The 19,586-nt window shown below is 36.6% G+C and overlaps 1 protein-coding gene across 1 annotated transcript in view; it reads left to right on the top strand.

Moving 5' to 3' along the window:
* Positions 1–19,586, top strand: part of NRXN1 (neurexin 1) — a 468,961-nt gene that overhangs the window by 50,010 nt on the left and 399,365 nt on the right. The window contains exons 4-6 of the mRNA XM_010577779.1: positions 4,795–5,178; positions 12,793–12,996; positions 15,200–15,226. Of these exons, the coding sequence (XP_010576081.1) occupies positions 4,795–5,178; positions 12,793–12,996; positions 15,200–15,226 (615 nt within the window). The remainder of the gene's footprint in view (positions 1–4,794; positions 5,179–12,792; positions 12,997–15,199; positions 15,227–19,586) is intronic.

Raw genomic sequence — 19,586 nt, 5'->3', positions numbered from 1 at the left:
CTTGAGAGGTCCTCTATTTTATTCCTCCAATGAAAGTAGTGACAGTGTACTTGTGTCAGTCTTGCCAGATGTTTGTTGAGCTACCTCCAGCAATGGACACTGTACAGCCTCCCCATGTAATCATTCATAAACTGAGTATTTCTGTATACAAAACAAGCCATTTTGTCCATAATTTCCTTGTTCACAGCAGGCATAAAATATACCAGGCTTTTTTCCCGTGTCATAGCTCTATACTTTTTATGATTTGGATGCTGTTATGTCAGTCTCCAGTTTTCTTCATAGACTAAGAAACCCCAGCTGCTTCCTATCCTTATATGTAATGTTCCGTAGCTATTGACCATTTTTATTGCCATTTTCTGTAGTCTTCTCAGCTGATCTGCATCTTTCTCAGAGTTCAAGATAAACCTTACCAATGCTCAGTAAAGTGGTACAATAGGCTTCTCTATACCTCTCAATACATTTCCTATTTTGCTCTTATGTATGTTGTTGTTACTTACATTGTTGGCTCTTCCTTTGAAGAGCTGCCCACTAATCAGTTGTCCTTTAAGTCAATAATTTTTGCTGAAAATCATGATTTCATTAGTTTTTCTCAAACTGTTCCTCTAATACATAAAGATGTTTCTGAATGTTTAAATTTCACTTTGTTCTCAGGTGAAATGCTGTAGAATCAGAGCACCTGTAGGTCATTACAGGACCTTTAAATATATGTCCAGTTTCTGGAGTTAAAAAATGCTACCTGTTTTTAGAGTCTGAAGTTAGACCATGAATTCCCAGACTAAATAAATCATCCCGTGCCTTCTTGTCTTTCAGTCTTCCCCTTTTTCTTTTTTCAGGCTGGACAAACCAAACGCTATCAGCTTTTTCCCGTTTCTTTCTTTTTCTGGTAAAAATATAGACATTATTTCCTACTTTGAGTATTAAAAAACTTTGCAAGGAAGCTGCTTGTTTCCTGGCGGACATTATTGCCCCAGTGTTCCTCTTTCAAAAAAAGAAGTATAACTACTGATCTGGTTATGGGTGCTGTTATGCTAGGTAATATGCAAAGATACAACTGAGACGTTACAATTTATGATTATAGCTTTCTCTTTCCGTTGGAAGGGCAACGCTCTTCTGAATCTGCTGCTTCCTCATCATATTCTGTTGTCCTTAGGTTATTTTGTAAAATGAGATGTGTTCCATTCTTTTCCCTCTTATCCAACTTGATAATTCTGGTGTGAGAAGGGTTGATGTTATATTAACTTTACAGGGCAAATTACTAACCTTTTCCTGTGCTGGCCACATAAGACATTTGTATGCTCCGTTAGCTTCCCATCTTCACGTTTCTCCAGAAGGTGATGTCTCTTCACATTTGTAAGTAGAAACATCCAAATAGATTGGAGCACACTGGTGATTTGACAGAACAATTCCTTTTAATCTGCCTACAATTCCAAGAGAAAGTAGGAGTGAAATCCAGCAAAGGGGGTGTGCATTACTATCCCCGGACTCTGTGGTAGCATCTGCTATTGTCATGAGCTCCAACTTGAGATGGTTTCAGTAGAACTTGAAAACTTTCCCTCAAGAAAGATGACAGGCTTAAAAAAAACCAAAACAAAACCCCACCAACCCCTGCAAAACAACCAACAACCCCCAAACAAACACTACCACCACCCCCCAAGAAAAAAAAACAACGACAAACAACCCAGCCAGATGAAACAGCACAATCTATCTCTGTGTCACAGCTCTGGATGCACTGTGAATCCAAAGGTGTTTATAGATGCATTATTTACTTTACGTAGGCTTATGTTGTATGAACTTTAGTTCTGCATTTTATTTTAGGATATTTTGAAAAAAAACCATATAATTTTTTATTTATTTTGGAAGTCTTTTATTCCCCCTTATTTTTCTTGGATTTTTTTCACCTGCATTTACAAAGCAATTAGTGAGTAAAGTTTGCATTACCTATCGGAGGTACATAAAAGGTAATTTGGATACCAACAGCAGTGATGGTTGTATGGCTGCCTGGACATGCTGTTAGAAGTTCAGATAGAAACTAGGATAACTTGGTAACTGACAGCATGAAACTCTTGGTGCCCAGGCATGGGTTTTCTGCTATTAGCTAGACTAAAGTCTATTTGTATTATAGCCATAGTTCTTGTTCTAGACAGCATGCTGTATGATATTTTGGTCAAGCTCCTATATAATGGCTGAGCCAGAGTGAGTTATTAAAGCTTTGAGTCTTCTGCAGGTGCTATTTGACTTAGTGTAGCTCTCAACAAAAAGGATTAAATAAAGCTAACTTACAGTTGTTTGATTAAGGGTAATACACTATGTCAGTCAGTTGTAGTGTCATGGATATGTCCAGCAGTAAATTGGAGGTAGTCCAGCTGGATAACAGGGGTTCCATGGCCTTCCAAAACATGAAAAAGATGCACACAACAGTTGTTGCTTCTCATGTTTTTCTACCCATAGTCGTTAGATGGTATGATTACACTAAGATTTCAGAGGGCTTCTCCCAGGGAGTATTTTATGTGCTGTCATTTCTTGGGAAGGGGGAAATGTTCATTTCTTTAAGAAGCTGTTGCTATCTATTCAAAATAATACTTAAGCTCTCTCCAGGGTAATCCTTTATGACATAGAGAAGAACATTTTCCTGCTTCAATCTATCACCTAGCTATAATTCACAGTCACCAGAGTGTAGTGGTGATCTACAGTTCCCTTTATCATTCACCTTTCTCAGCCTTCTGTGCTTGCAAAACTTCCACGTGGAACGCCATGTTAATGTTACAGCTACACTGGCTGAGATTTACCTGTCTTTTCCTGTGCATTGAAAGCCATCAAGACTTAGTCAATTTATATATATATATATTTTTTTAATAGAAATGGAGCCCTAGGTGTCTTCTAGTATCATGGATAGCTCGAAAACACAAACGTCTTTGTCCAGCAGAAAGCAGCTCTGTGCAAATGCATGAGCTTGAGGTTGCAGGCTGCGGCTGAGTTAACTTGTGTGGGTGCAAGTGCTGCCTGAACATAGGTTTAAAGCATTTGGTCCTAAACTAGCCTGTACAGCAACAGATGGGAGCAAGCAACGATAGCAGTAAGAAATACTGTGAGCACAAATATGACTTATATTTACAGTATCTTTATTTTTTTTTAAAGGAGAAATGATCTATTGCTTTTAAGCAGTCCTTCTTGATACCTAGGATGCTCTCAGAAACGTTAGCTATCTTGGTTTAACAGGTCATTCACAGGTGTCCTTGTTTGAGGCAGCTGGTTGATAAAATCAAACCTCAAAATGTTTATGCTTGTATGCCTAAGGCCAAATCTATAGCAAGTCTTCCATATGAGTGCCAAGTTTTGCTTCAAGAATCTGAGCAGTAATAAAAATACTTAGGGTTAGCAAAATATAATAGTCTTACAAGTTTTAAACAGGTGGAGGTTTGAATGAAAAAGTGTCTTGGTTAACATGCCTATTTCTTACAGTTAAGACTGGAAGTTCAATTTACATCTGTGTGATTATTCAACTGACACCTCAAAATTCTGAATTTTATTTTCATGCACCACTCCCACCACAGTGGAAGTGTTTTTGATAATCAGTGCTATCTTCTGGAAACTGTGTCATGCTGGCAGTGGAAATAGTGAATCGTGTTAGTTTTATGTATAAGTGTATGATAAATACATTGTGGTAAATGTGATTCTTCAGTGTCTTGTTACCATTAATACACTTTTAATAGTGTGTCCAATGGATAACAGTGTTGTATAATGTGGCTGGTACATTTATAATAATCTGGTGACCTATATAATATTTTGATTTATATTTTGCTTGCTTTTGCATCCATATAGAATGGTAAGGAGTCACTTCTGTGAAGATCTACATGAAGATTCTTTTTTCAAGTGATTTTACTTAGTAAATAAAATTAAATTGAGTTGACATAAGTATGTTCTGTGACTCCATGTACTAAATTCGGGTTTCTGCCTATTCAGATTGTAAAAATTGGATACCTCATTGCTTTTAAAAAGTACAATAAAGAGAATCTTTAGAGTTGATTACAGTTTCTTTGTTCAGACACTTTGTAGAAACAGAACTTTATTTTAGGCTTAATTTTGTTTGTTTACTGTTTAAACTGAAGTGGAAAATATACTTCTGATTTCCTGAGTTTCTATATACATCTTCTCTCCCTCTCTTTGTAACATGCACGCATTCTGAGGTAAGTGTCAGAGGCATTGATTTTTCCCTCTAGGAGTACGTCCCATCTTCTTAATGATTGCCTGTCTGGCAGCTGATGAGAGTATTTTCCTTCTGCACTTAAAGAAAAAGGTCTTATCCAAAGCCCACTGAAAGTGGTGAGAGTCTTTTAAAATACTGTGTGTTTGGATCCAAACCAAAGACACAGATTTGCCTCCCAGGTTGCAACCTATCAATGCAACCTCAGCCTTAATGCTCTGAAGCACATATCAGTTAGCCAAGAGATTTTGCTGTTGTTGTTGTTGCACAAGCAGGATATTTCTGAAAATAACTCTGAAATGCATTCCCCCTACCCCTACAAGATTGGTAAGGTGATTTTGACTTTTTTATATTGTGACCATGCAGTATTGTGCATAAATGTTTTTACACTTCCTGCCAGTATTTGTACTACATTGTAATTAAAATTACGAAGTGCATCTATTATTGTACAGCTGTACAAATAGAATACCTATGTTTTATTTATAGATATTTGCCAGGAGCTAATGTGGTATGTAGATTAATGAGTAAAACAGCAGTACCAAAATCTTTGAAATATCTTGAAAATCATGCATTTTATTGTCTTTTCTTTTCAGGGACCATATCTGTGAACACATTACGTACACCATATACTGCACCAGGGGAAAGTGAAATCCTTGACTTGGATGATGACTTGTATCTTGGAGGCTTACCAGAAAATAAAGCAGGCCTCGTCTTCCCAACAGAGGTGTGGACAGCACTTCTCAATTATGGATACGTCGGCTGCATTAGAGATTTATTTATTGATGGTCAAAGCAAAGATATTCGACAGATGGCTGAAATTCAAAGTACAGCTGGAGTAAAACCCTCATGCTCAAGAGAAACTGCAAAACCTTGCCTTAGCAACCCCTGTAAAAACAATGGTGTGTGCAGGGATGGGTGGAACAGATATGTTTGTGATTGCTCTGGTACAGGGTACCTTGGCAGATCGTGCGAAAGAGGTAGGTTCCATGAGATGGCTGCTTTTCTATTTTATAGAATCCCGCACAATGATTAAAAATGGTAAAATATCATTAACTGTCTTGAGGCAGAAAAAGCGTCCTTGATTTCACTTGATGTGAGATGGAGCCCTGCTCGTGACTGAAAGAAGTGACTCTAGAGGAAAGATCTTAGGGGAGTTTCGAAGATGCATGAAAAAGTATTAGTTGACTATGACAAAGAGTCAGTACTGCTAAATGCCTCTTAAAAAATATCTCCTTTTGTGTCTCATCATATGTCGCTAAGTTCTGAAAAGCTTTGTGAAAGTAATTTCAATTATTATTGCATTACTAAATGATCACATTCCAATTCCAAACTGAGGTCTTGTTCTCTGCCTGTTTATTTCAATACCGCTGTGTAATTAAATTTACTTTTGAGTTCCACAATATCACTTAAATCCATGGCCAGAACTTCAGCCATGAGTCAAAGCAGAAGAATTGGTGTAGGAATCTATATTTCTTACTTAACTTTTTTATTTAAAGTTCCTAGTACCTAAGGAAACAGTTTCTACTTATCTTAAATCACTAAGTATTCCTCTTGCCTAGAAAAGGTAATTGTAAAGTTCACAAACCCCATTTATTTAATTGAAAAGGTGGATAGCGGCAAGGAAGACAGATGTTGAGGTTAGTTTATAGGAAGAAAACTCTGTAATTTATTTAAAATTACAGAGTAAGCTAATAAAAGATTTTAATGTAAGTAGGAAAATAATTTAAAAGCTTAGTTAATATTTTAGGTGTTTATTCTCCTTGGAATAGGATATGTTTCAATGCCAGAAGCTGTATTTTTTGTTTCATGATTGACACAGGACAGTTTCTCTTCAGGCCAAAATCTAAACTGAAAGTTTATTGGCTGGGAATGTAAATCCTTTCCATCTAGTTTGATTCATTTTTCTAGTTAGCAAGATAAAACAAAAGTGTATTCTTTAAAAATAAAAACCCGATTAATGTTTTTATGTAGAATTAATACCAGCATATTATTAGCGTTTGCAAGTAGATTCTCAGTTTCTTCTGTTTTTTCTGTCTTATTATTTGAATATATATGCCTTTGGCTCATGGCCAGTCGTTCTGAGATGTCCAGATTGCTCTGTTACTGGTGGAGCGAAGCTGGCAGAGGGCATACCCGAGCTGTCTGATGCATTACAAAAGCCTTCAGTTAAACATGTCTGGTGTACCACCCTGTGGCAAAATTCTGCTATTACATACGGCAGAAGTAAAAATAGGATTTGCGTTTTTTCAGCTTGAGAGCTAGGAAACATGTGCGTTAGAGACAAAACCATATGCAGATCTGCAAAGAACTTAAAAGCAGGCTTCATCACAGCAATTTCTTATAAATATATTTGATAGGTGGCAATATTTTATACAGAAAGCTTTGTCTTTTTTGATTTCCCGTACTTTATTTTCAAGTGTCTTCCAATACAGAGCTTGATTTTCCCAGTGCATTCCCCTCATGGGATGGTGGTACTATGGTGGTGGTGTTGGCTTCTCTACAATGGTATTTGGTTCTTGTCCAACAGAAATATATGTCGCAGTTCAGACAGTATGGGATCATCTCCTGCTCTTGGGTTTCCTTCTCCAGAGGAAACTACACTGAAAGGAGATCTCTTTCCAGTAATATTCATATCCCAAATGGTCACGCATTAATAAGATTGTAGCTTTGGGGATTCTGAAAGCAATGCGTTGGCATCCTACCACACAAAGTTGTTATAACTACTACCCGTGTGCAGGAACTGATAAACTTTTGTATTTGGTGATATAAGAAACACAATGATAATTGTTCAAACTAATTTAAATAAAGTAGGAACATGTTCATGTCAACAAACAATAGCAGTTTCACAAAGAAAAGAAAGCATTAGAATAAAATATTGGAGATTAAACCACTGGAATACTTAACTTTAATATTAAAGTGACTTAAGGTATCTTCAGTAAACAAAAGCACGTAGCTACTTTTTAGTACAGTCATTTCTTTTTCATGCTATTTCCCCTAAAATAGGAGTACTAACATCCATATGTGAATGTACTGTGTACAATACAGTATCTGAAATAATTTTGGTCAGCCTATCTGTGCACAAAAAAACATGGAACACAACTTAGTTCTATTTAATTTCAGTGCACTTAAAAGTAATTTTTTTTTTAAATATCCATGTGCTTTTTATCCTGTTGCAAGTATTCTTGATATTATTCTTGATTTTCAGTAAGGTTAAACATCAGTATAATCTGTAGATTGGCTTTAGTAGATTACAGAAACTACAGCAGATGGACGGACAGATGTCATAGCAATATAATTTGGCTTCCTGTCTTACTTTGATTGTTGATCACAACATGCGACTGCCTCTCGGCGCAGCCTTTTGCAGGTGGACAGTTTTGACTGGATGGCTAGAAACAATGCACAAGAGTAAATTCATCAAAAAGTGATAAGAAAAAGTAGGCATGCAAAGAAAGATTTATCGAAGTGACATTTCTGAGGAGAAAATATATTTAAATTAGAGTATGCGTGTGTAGATATCCACACTGTGCATGCACACACACCTGCATACACACAGATACATTAAATAAATATAGCTTTCATTCCTTGCGTTATCTCTGGATGCTTTAAAATTTAATTATGTGTTCACAATATTATAGTAATTCCATCTCTGACTTAAATTAACTAATTGATGTTAAAGTTCTAGTACCTTTACAGTGTGGCTTCGGACCTCAGTCCTGAAATAATACCAGTGTACAAATTGGGAGGAATCATTTCAACTTTTCTTCACGTATTATCTAGTAACTAATTGCATATCAAGAATTGTTTCCATCAGCTTGACGGAAAGGTTCCTCGTGATTCACTGAGGCTGCGATTTTGGGCCCAGATGGGCTGAGGTAGCTGCCACAGAAAACACAGACGGTGCTTAGCTGAGTATCTGCCTATGGATAAAACAAAACCTAAAAGTTTGAATTTGTATCGGTAGCCATCAATGTACTTCCATACTCACACAATTTATAGGAGTAAATTCATATATGTCAGGGAGTGTTTTCAGGGCAGGATCTTGTTCCTCTGCTTATACTGGTAAATAAAACAGGGTCAGAGAACAAACCTGAATACTTGATGACTGATGATCCAGATCGTTCCCATAATTCCTGGTGTGGCTCTGGACTGCATCGTCTGTAACTTTCTGGGCAAAGTTTTTTGTGTAATTTCAGAGACAGCAGACACAGAGGGTGATTTCATGCTTTAAAAATGGCTCTCTGGGCTGCAACACAGTCCCCATATTATTGCCGACACTTTGAAACTGAAAAAGCAGGAAAAAATTAGTAATTCTGTCTTTGGGACTTTAGAGGCACCACAAGGAGTCCAGAGGAAACAAGATCCTGTTTTATTTATTAAAATGCATGCAGTAAGCATCTGTACTTATCAAGCATCATGTTAAAAACAATGCAAACTTGACTGCAAAACTTATGAGGAAGAACACTGAAATTCAAATGCTTAGTCCATACTTCTTTCACTTTAATTTAAATAAGCTGTGAATTGAAGAATAGCATCTATTTGGAAAATTCAGTTTCTCCCCATAAATATCTGGCTGAGCATTTCTGGAGGTAGAAACAAGTTTAGGAAAGTTTCTGGAAGAGTAGGTGCCTCAGTCTCTTCAGCAATTTAGGTAATTCCAGCCCAAGTGAAAATTAAGGTCCTGAATTTCCTCTCGTATCGGCACTACTCTGTGCATCCTTGGTGACAGGCACAATGCTGATTGAGGTAGTTTGTGTGTATATATATATATATATATATATATATATGAAGGAAGAGTATCCAGCCCTGGAGATTTTAATCAGAAACAAATTGAAGAAAAAAAAAAAAATGGAGAGGGAAGCTGAAGCCTTCAGTGTTTTTTTGTTTTGTTAGGTTGGTTTTTAGTACAGAAGCAGCAAGGGGTTTTAATTGTCAGGTTTATAAAAATATTGAAGAAAGAATGTAGAAAATATTTTTTTATCAATCTCTGAATTATATCTTAGTGTTTATTTCTTGTTAATAATTCTACTGCATGCGCTTCTTTGCTGCCACAAAAAAATTGTCAGTAATGTTTTATAATGGTTTTCTGCTATTTTTCTTTTCAATACTATGCTTCCAACACTGAAGTGGTAGTAAAGTTATCATTCCCTGCCATGGAGACTCTGATTCTTTTAATGAATAGCACATTCTGGGCTAAGCTTATGGTCTGTTAGCATTTAATCTAATAATTAAGAAGCTGAACAAGAGAAAAAAGACATTCTGCCAACACTTATGTGATAACAGTTAGCAGTGTAGATCTCAAAGATGGATGAGACACATACCCCTTTGGAACTAGTTGGTCCAAAGCAAAAAAAGTAAAAGTTAGGGGCAAAAATTAATATATACTTTTATCCAGAATGTTCTTTCGAGAACTGCATAACTGGTGTAAGCCCCACTGCCTCTCCTTGTTCAGATTGCCATTTTACTGACCAGGCCTGGCAAATTAACAATCCATTCTGGACAGCTAAAGTAACTGCAGGATGAAAACAATTCCATTAAACAACTGAAACAATCTCTAGGTCTAAGAAAGTCAAAGCAACGCCTTCTTATTTCATCTTGAAAACTGGTTTTTCCTCCTGTCTGGAAAACAAAGTTCTCTGTTAATGTATGCCACCAAGCATAATGACAGGGTAATAAGGCATTGCCACAAAGAATTACAAGACAGACATCAGTAAGGGAAGAGGGAACTCCTTGTGCTGTCAAAGGTCTAGTAAATGTACTACTAGATGCCTTCTGTCCAGCCAAGACCAACAGAACATAGACATTTACAGAGCTGAGAGCAGTGCAGAGTCAAGTGGAAGAGATGCTGAGTTGAATGGATGATTCATATGGCAAAATCCAGCTTGCCGTCCTTGGACAGGAACACAATATTGCCGAAATATTATTCAACCTTCTTAACATAGCAATCATTTAATAATGGTTTAACAACAAAAGGTTTTCCTAACAATACTTGTACCAGCAGACTCACTTCAAGCGAGTAAAGTGAACATACTTGTATTTTTTATTTTGGGAATAAGTAGTGCCTCTGATCTTTGGTTACAGCTCTCAGGACAGTGCTAAATCTTCTTTGATCAAATCATCCCTGCTTCCTGCCAGTTTTGTGGTTTGGTTTTTTTGGGGGGGGGGGGGGTTGTTGGTTTGTTTGTTTTTCTTTTTTTCTCTGTCATACCTTTGTATTTAGAAAGCCTGTGACTTGGAGCTCCCCATACTGAAAGGAGCTAGTTGACATGAGGGGGTTTTCTCATTGCCCCAGAGCTTTTAAGCCATTTGATCTTCTGTTCAGTCTCCTTGGTCTGTTCTTGGAACATCTGTTTCCAAAATAACTGGCACAGTATGGTTTAGGAGGATTGAGTATCTAATCACATCAGGTCTGTTCACCATGATGTTAAATACTCACAGGTCATCTCTGATTAAATTAAGACGGTTCCTTCTCTTCTTTTTCTGTAATTTTCTAAAAGACTGAATAATTATAGAAAGCCAGCAAACAGTACTAGTGCTGATTCTGACAACTTTCTTTTACATTATCATAAGATAATTTATTAGCAACAGACCTCTAGGGTTGTTGAATGCTGTTCATCCTATAGCGTCTGATTTTGCTCAGTTTATGAAAACCCTGGATACTTTTAATATGTCTTTTTAATAGACAATATAAAATACCTTTTTTCTCTTACATTAGCATGTGACTTAAACTTTTATGCTGGACTTCTTTAATTACCGAAATTGTGTTTATCTTGATAAAGAACTTGGGAGCTTTTCATGCACAGACTAGGCAGCTAGATACAGGAATGAATTGTGATCCCCTGCTTCTCCTCCCCCCCCGCAAAAAAAAAACCCAACAAAAAAAACCCCCAAAAACAACCCCCCCCAAAAAAACCAACAAAACCAAACAATCAAAAAACAAATCCCCTGCCACTGAAAGCTCTTTGACTTCAAATCTCTTATCAGGCTGATGAGAATTAAGTGTGTGATCTGCTTCACAGAAAAAATTTAGGTTTATAATATATATATTTAGAAATCATTATTACCTGCATAGTTAGAAATCATCAAACCTGTAAATGTATTCTTCTAACCTGTTATATCTAAGAGCAGGTTCCTGTAGGTGTTCTCTGCTGTTGTCTCTTTCTGCTTGTTGCTCATTTGGCCTGTTACTGGGCAGGGAACTGGTATTCTTTTCAGTGAGTTTAGGAGCCCTCAGGATTGTATCTTTTTCTAAGAAAGATTCTGTAGCATCCTGTTTAGACCTCATCATCTACCACTTGAATTTCTAAGATTGAGAGTTTTGGGGTGGGTTAAAGATTGTTGGAGACACATGGAAGAAGTTAGAAAAATCTCTAGCGAATTAGTGGTAGGTAAACACGTAGATGTGCATAAAATGGGGCACATTCAGATACTACATTTTGCCATCCAGGTAGCGGTTTTACTTATGCAGTTGGTTTTGGGTGTTACTGGGGAGCCTGCTGAAATTCCTGGTAGTCTGCCCACTGACTGTTGGCTTGGGGTAAAAGCTGTTGCTCATTCACTGCTGCTTCCACTGCGACGTGCCACTGTCGAGGAGTCCAAGAGCCCTTTCCGAAGGCTGTGGGGGTGAACTGGCCGCAATGCTCGATCGTCCTGCAAAAAAGGACTTCCTAATATGTTTCAGAAACAGATGTGTCCTTTGCTTTCTAGGAACTGCTGGGCCTCCCTGTGAGCAGAAATGCAGTTTTTTCTGCTACTTTTCTCATTACCAGCCTGGAGGCTGGGAAAAGAAGACTTGCGGCTCGTTGCTCTGGGGTCTAACCAACTGTGACCGCTCTGTGCCAGAGCCTCTTGCTGGGAGGGTTTCCTGTAATGTCTGAAAGTGACAGTTACTTGCTTGTCTCAGGGGTTTTAAGATCTTACCCTCAATATGCCAAGTCCAGTCTCGATCCTTTTGTTGAGGCTGTCATAATGTTCGTACGCGCGTTTTTGATTCTATCATACCGCAGTCATTGTGGTCACGAAACAATCTGCGCTCCGTCCAAACCATGCTGGGGATATTTACCTGTTTCAGGTGGCTTTTATGCTAACTGGATGATAATTGTAACTGCGATAGTAGCAGCACTGATAGGTTTATACATGAAGTATCCTAAGGTAATTATCTAGGTGGATAATAGTCAGACATGATCCTTTAATAGGCTGTGAGGTCTACCTGAATATCTTTTACTGTCTTTGACCTGTTTTGAGTAGTACAGGCGTAGTCTTGCAAGGATTTCTTTACACGTGATTTTACACATCTGCTTGAAGATGCATACGTGAATAGCTGGTTCATTAAAGAGCAATTTAGTTTCTTTAAAAAGCACCAAAATATGCCACTTAAAAAAACCAAAAAACCACAAAACCCACAAAACCCCCCCCCAAACCTAACAAAAAAAACAAACCTAACTTCACTTATGTTTCCCAGTAATAATAGTGATATGTAACATGCAATATTTCTGTCATATGGAGTGAATATACATTTATCATCTTCTCTTTGAGCAGTTTCAGTACATACAATATAATTCTTTAATAACTGATTTTCTCCTTTATATTTTCAGAGGCAACAATTTTAAGCTATGATGGAAGTATGTTTATGAAAATACAGCTCCCTGTTGTGATGCATACAGAGGCCGAAGATGTTTCTTTACGGTTCAGGTCTCAGCGAGCTTACGGCATTTTAATGGCAACTACTTCTAGGGAATCTGCAGATACCCTTCGTTTAGAGTTGGATGCAGGACGAGTTAAACTAACGGTCAACCTAGGTAACAAACCTTTCCTCCAAGAAATTAACATTTTCTTTACATTTTTCTTTTTGCTTGCAAACATTTACGAAACAGCCTGTTTTAACATCAAAAGTAAACTGAAATGATATATAAACACATGTCAATGCCACATTTGCGTATGTACATACACACACAAATACATGCCCATTATTATACTTTATTTTGTTTTCTTTTGCATTTTTGTATTCTTTATATAGTCCTAACATAATCCATCACAATATTTTTGTACTGTTGTGTATTCTAAAAAGAGAAGACTAGTTCATCAGTGGTATTTTGGGGCTAAATTGTTATTCTTCGTTGTGGAAGATTGGTCTCCCTCCACAACTTCTTCACAGCAGCAATTCCACAATTTAAATGTGGAAGCAGAAACAACGTGTATGTAGGTCAGTTCAGTTTTACCTCCACCAATTAACGTACAACATGCAAACGTATCAAAGAATTTCTTGTTTTAACACTGAAAATGTTGCAGTTAGATATTCCCACTGATGGATTTCGTGGTCTCCTTTTTTTAGGTGTCAAATCTATAGTAAATCCATCTCCTCTTTTTTAAACAATTCTGTAGTGGTATTTTTGTAGTATCGAACGATAACACAACCCTTCAATGCCCAAAGACTGCGGCCCTCAGCAAACAGCCGTGTGAACACAGGATGCACAAGCCCTTTTACAGAAAAAAAAATTGGTTTCCTGGGTTGAAATATGATGGACAAAATGTTAGGTTATGGTTTTCTCTAGTTTAAAATAAAGTAAATAAACACAGGTGCTTCTGCCGTGCTTATAAGTCAGGACCTGAAAAAGAACAGAAGTACGCTTAGGAAAATGCACATTCAGTGCAGTCATTCCCATTCAGTGGAATGCTATTTTTAAAGAGAATTAAGTATTTTATTGTTTTAATCGCAGATAAAATTATTTCCAGACAGCATGGGGGGGGGATGGGACCCAAAATCACTTAACCCCCCCGCTTCCTAAAAGTGCTGCTGACTGACATGCTGTCCTGGTGTTTAGGTTTCGGCAGGGCGAAGGAGAAGCGAAGGGTTTCCTTGGTTGCTTTTCCCTGCCAGTCCCCTCTAGTGCTGAGCCGGGACCCCTGAGGGCTGTGGGCCCCCCCCCAGCGCCCAGCGGCGGCGCAGAGCCCCCCCCTCCTCTGGAGCCCTTTCTGTAAAAGGGGATGTGCGGGTGCTGGTCCTTGGCTGTTTGCAACCACTTTTCTGATGCGGTTGACGACACATGACAAACTCAGCTATATGGAAACAAAATCTAGGTTTGATGGTATATATGTTCCTCAAAGGTATAAACCAGGAGTAGCTGTACAAACCAGGTAGTGTGGCGTAGAATTTTTTTTTTTTTATGGTAAAAATGCAGGTAGCCTAGCAGTAGTCCTGCTACAGATCACATCTTTCTCCTAATATACAAAACACCACCTTCTGTCAGATTTTGCCTACTTCTACAGTTCAAGAAAGTAAATAAATCCATGCCCTAGCAATATTCTTTCTTCCTCCAACACTCGTCCTTTTGTTTTGGTTTTTTTTGGTTTTTTTTTTTTTTTTGGTCAGGCAAGGAAATAATCTGAAAATAGACAGGATTATCTAATTATAAGCATTTATAAATATATGATTATTTTCTCTATATTAATATAGCTTTAAATGCAGTCACTGTTCATTTCTTCAGTCTATGCATTGAGAAAATGTAAACCCACAAAACCTTATTTATAGGCCTGGGTAATGAGCTTTGTGTTTAATACTTAGTTTTGGAAGATCAGCCTTTGAGGTATACTATACACAAGTCGTCCAAGATGTCTGATTGTGGCCTGGCTTGCTCTATGACCCATTGTGACGGAGCACTTTCTAATTGCATTGAGAGAAATTACCTGTTCTTTCACAGATGGGGAGAAAGTTGCAGCCTGCCTCAGTTAAGCATCTTTGACATTTAATCCTGATTTTTCACTTAGATTTGTCACCATGTAGCTTTGTTTGAAATTGGCCATTTTTACCCTATTTGTCGTTTCTATTTATAAAGATTTATCGCAGTATATCTGGGTTATAACAGTATGTAAAGACTGATGATATGGAGTGGCCATATTTGCATGTGTCTGTCCCCGGAAGGGTGGACTGTGATTTTATTGGATGTCTGCAGCTGTTACCTTGAAGGATAAATTTTCATTTTTCATCTATTCTTCCCCATCTAGACTGTATCAGGATTAACTGTAATTCCAGTAAGTGCCTATTCAAACTTTTTAAAATGTTATTCCACCATTATAAAATATGCAAACTAGATGAAAAAGATTGTGGACAGCTTGCAAGCGCTTGATAATTTATTAATGAAATGTGATGATTAGTTATTGTTGTGTAAAAAGTCATCATATACTCTAGTGTGCGTTTTTTGTCTTTCCTATAGGATATAACTTTTAACTAGAATGTTAAAAAAGGAAGTATTCTACAGGTTGTAAACATACATAGAGGAAATGGTACCTGTAGTACTGTATTATTCTAGATGGGCTATTTTACTTACAGTAGCCACAGAATTTTTGAACCAGTATTTCTGATAAGCTGTCACATATTTTGCCCTGCGTTCTCCTAGTTTTCTTGACATTTTGCCTCCAACTTGTGGTGAGACTGCTGGAACATAATTGTCCGTAGTACACGATTTTCTATTTTATAATCCTCCTAGACAATTAACTGTATTTACTGGCTGCTTATAACACAATTGGTTTTGCTAAATCTTTGTTTTATGGAAATGTAATACATTACGTTTTAAGTACAATATAAGAAATTATCAAGTCTGAGAATAACCATATTTCTATGATGATTTTTTACACTCTAATCATGTAAGGAACCTTAAATTGAACAATTTTTCTCTGTGATATGCATGTTTATGAAACAGAGGGAAACATTTGCCAGATGAATGGACTAAATTTTAACTTCTCTGATATTATTTGGATTAAGAGACTATATTCTGAAAGGAGAAAAAGGACTGTGATTTTATTTTGAGTCTATGGAATTCCTGAATGGTGTCAACAAAATTATTGATAGTAAGTATGGTAGATTTGAGTTTTGGGTTGTTTTTTCTTTCCCTTCCTAACAGGTTTTGCAGGCCAGAGGACTGGCTTTATGCAAATAGAAACAAAGCTAAACAACAAACTGTGTAGGCAGAATTTGTAGTTGTTAATACTTTCCCAAAAGACATTAACATAATATCCCATAATAGTTTTATAGTCCACAGAGCAAAATAGGGAAGTGCAGTTATTTCTAATGAGTCATCTGCTAATAGATTTTTTTTTTTTTCCAATGAATAACTTTACAACAAAAATACAGCATTTGTAATAAAAAGCAAAATTTTCTTGGGGCAGGTTTTTAATCTAAACCATACTTAAAACCAGACAGGCTTTTCAATACAGTAAAGGAAATGCTTGTAGGTACCAAGGCGTAAAGATAGCTTCCTTATATTAAATAAATAAATAAAATTGTTCAGTTATCAAAACAAATGTTTCCACTTGACAAAAATGTCCGTTCTCTGCTGCCAAAATGCATAAGGTCATGAAAAATCTCAGAAACATTTTGTTGGTCTCACAGGACACTATTTTTTCCCCTGACAAAGTCCCAATTAGAAAAAGATTTCCAAGTATGAGACAAGCAGCTTTTTGAGCAGAAAAGTAATGAGTTTGCTGCTGGTAAATTCCTTTTTCCCTAGGAAAAGCAACATTGCTTTTTTCTTAACTTCCTTAATAAAAATAAAAAACCCCTCTGAAAAAGGAATTACTAGCATAGAAAATAAAAAAAGAGTAATAAAGCCACAATACAATAGGTGTTTTGGTTTTTTTTAATCTATTTTTGGACAAAATGAGGTGTCATAAAAATAAAATAATTTCTAGTTTCTATTCTTAAGCAAGTTTTGGATCAAAAGAGAACCTGCAAATGCAGAGTAAGTAATAAGCCTCAATTAGAGGATTGTAATCAGGAGAAATATATGTACTGAATTGAATTAGCAGTTACAAGTTCTTGGTCTCGTATAGAAGCATCATAACCTCTGTACAAAATATCCTTGGTATCAAATACTTGTAAGTTATTTTTCTTTACAGTTTGTTTATAGCATTTTTGTTATTAGAAATGAACTTTCATGATTAGTTCCACCTCCCTTTGGTGTTTGTGTACTGAACAGGTTTTTGTGAGCTTGCGGTACGGTAAGTACTACAATGCTTTCTTACCAGCGCTTGCTGTAGTTTTTCAACAAGCAGATAAAGTTTCATGAGCAATTTCTGGTTTAATTTTTAGATTATGAAGAATTATTGCTCTAAGCAGTCCTTAGAAAATGCTTGCTTATTAGGCAATGTAATGGATTTTAGTGGAACACAATTCATTTCAAAGCAACAGCATCCAGAACTTGAGTCTTAATTGGCTAAACACTGTAATAGTTCAGTGCCTATCTTTTGGGGTCTGCTGAGAGCTGGATGTATATCAGTCCTGATTTCATGTTGATAGAAGTAATTCTGGGTTTCATGTTTGAGAAACTTTTTTCAGATTTTTCCCATTTCTGTTGCTTAGAAATTAGTCGTCTTAATATAATTTCACTGTTGGGACTGAAATACTATTTATTATAGCTAGACTAGTAACACAGTTAAGGTCAGGAGGAAGCTATCTGGTTTGAATTTGGAGAGACAGCTTTAAAAAAATTTTGGAACCAAACATAAATAGAAATTGGTGTTTTGCTTGAGAGAAGAAAAGGAAAATATGAACGTAAGCACCTTCTTTCCTACCGTGAATTACAAACCTAGTGAATAAAATATTGCACCTCCTTCTCCTATTTTTCCCTGAGTGCAGCCTAAAACCTGTCTTCTACTCACTGCAGATCAAATGACTAACTGTTGGCTGGTCAGAGCTGAAATTTTGGTAGCAATTTGGTCTATGCTTTGTCATGCCTTCACCTTTAGCCAATGTCTTGTGTTGCAGAAGAGGTGGCATTTTGTGGTCTTCCTTGTTTGAAATACAGACTTTTTTAAAATTTTCAAATGTTAATCAGATGTCAGGTCGCTACTGAGCTTGTGTCTCATTAAAAATATTATGGCAACCGTTCACTTCATGCCATTTTTATGGAACTGCGTGGCATACTAAAGTCAAACTATTCTTATTTTGTGCTAGGTTAGAAGATTGGTATCTCTATAAAACCTTACACCACTAGAAATTCTGTCTCATGTCAATCAGAAAATACCATTGCTGAAATGTTGGTTTTGTACATCCTTAAATTGCTTCACTGTGTTCTTCAGACCTGCAAGTTTACAAAACAAAATTGTCTGTCAGGCAGTGAAATAAATGGTCCTTTTAAACTGCAGTTACATATAGGTCAATGTTGAGGCTGACATCAGGAGAAAGGGGAAAACTTCTGTTATGAACAGAAATGGCTGCTATGGTTTCAGTATTAGTTTTCATAGACTGCAGAATTCATTTAAAAATAAGACTGAGGTGAACGATGTTGGTTCAAATAACATGAATGTGCAGCATTTCTTGGCAATAGTCGTTCTGTAAAAAGAACTGTAAGTTGGTTGCTATACAGCTCTAATACATTATATACAAAATTGATAAGCTAATCCTTAAAAATTGCCAAAAGAGAAACACTAAAAAAAAAAAAAAATACATTTCTCCCTTTCAGAGAGGGAAGTAATTGTTACTTTTTAATTGCAGACTGTAAAGCATAAATTGTAAACATTGGTGAATCCTATTGAATTGAATGGGATTTTTCCCTAGTATTTCTTAAAGACAGAACTTAATCCCATAAAATTTACATGAGAGATCAATAACAGTTTTTGAATAGCTTCTAAACAAATACAGGTGTGCTGTATTTCTGTATTTTTCACTGCTGCAATGTTAAGGGCTACTATCTTGATTAAATTTCAATTCCCTTTTTTTCCCAGTTTTAATGCTTCCAGAACACTAGCATCTGAAAAATTCCAGGCACCTCTAACTTTAGAGGCTGCTTTTTTGTGTGCTATATAGTTTTTTCACAGGCTTGTGCAGTCTTACATGTTATTTCATCTTTTGTGGATTTTTTTGCGTTGCTATCATTTCTGACAATAAATTGTCTACATTTTTATATGAGTCAGCAGAGTAGGACCATAGATTTTTTTATTAATTGATACATTATACAAATAATAATGTTAACTGATAAATAGCTGGCTTTCATTCTTACTGATACTTTTGTTCAATATGAAAAGAGACAGGATAGTACTTTTTTTGAATGCTGCTGTGAAAGATTGCTCCACTAGCGGCACACGTTGGTGCAGGAGTGATTTAGGTCAGTTCTCTGGTACAGTTTTGCTTCTGTAGGCAATAATTCATGTAGTAATCCCACTGAATTAAGTTATACTCAAATATAGGACTGTCATAAGAAATTAATAAGAATAGCAGAATGTTAGGAAGCAGGGAGCACTGTGGCAGGCTACATGTATACTATTCCCCAGGGAATGTATCAACCAGCTTTGCTAGCTGGGTGTCCACCTTTCCAATTTAGGAACAATTTCCTGGGCTTTAAGGCTTTGCTGTTTGTCCTTCCAGTGAAGCGCCCCTTCACTTGTTGTATTTGCA

The sequence above is a fragment of the Haliaeetus leucocephalus genome, unplaced genomic scaffold (assembly GCF_000737465.1).
Source record: "Haliaeetus leucocephalus isolate CR32 unplaced genomic scaffold, Haliaeetus_leucocephalus-4.0 Scaffold577, whole genome shotgun sequence".
NCBI lineage: Eukaryota > Metazoa > Chordata > Aves > Accipitriformes > Accipitridae > Haliaeetus > Haliaeetus leucocephalus.
The sequence above is the reverse complement of the archived record's forward strand: the minus strand, read 5'-3'. Positions and strand labels throughout refer to the sequence as shown.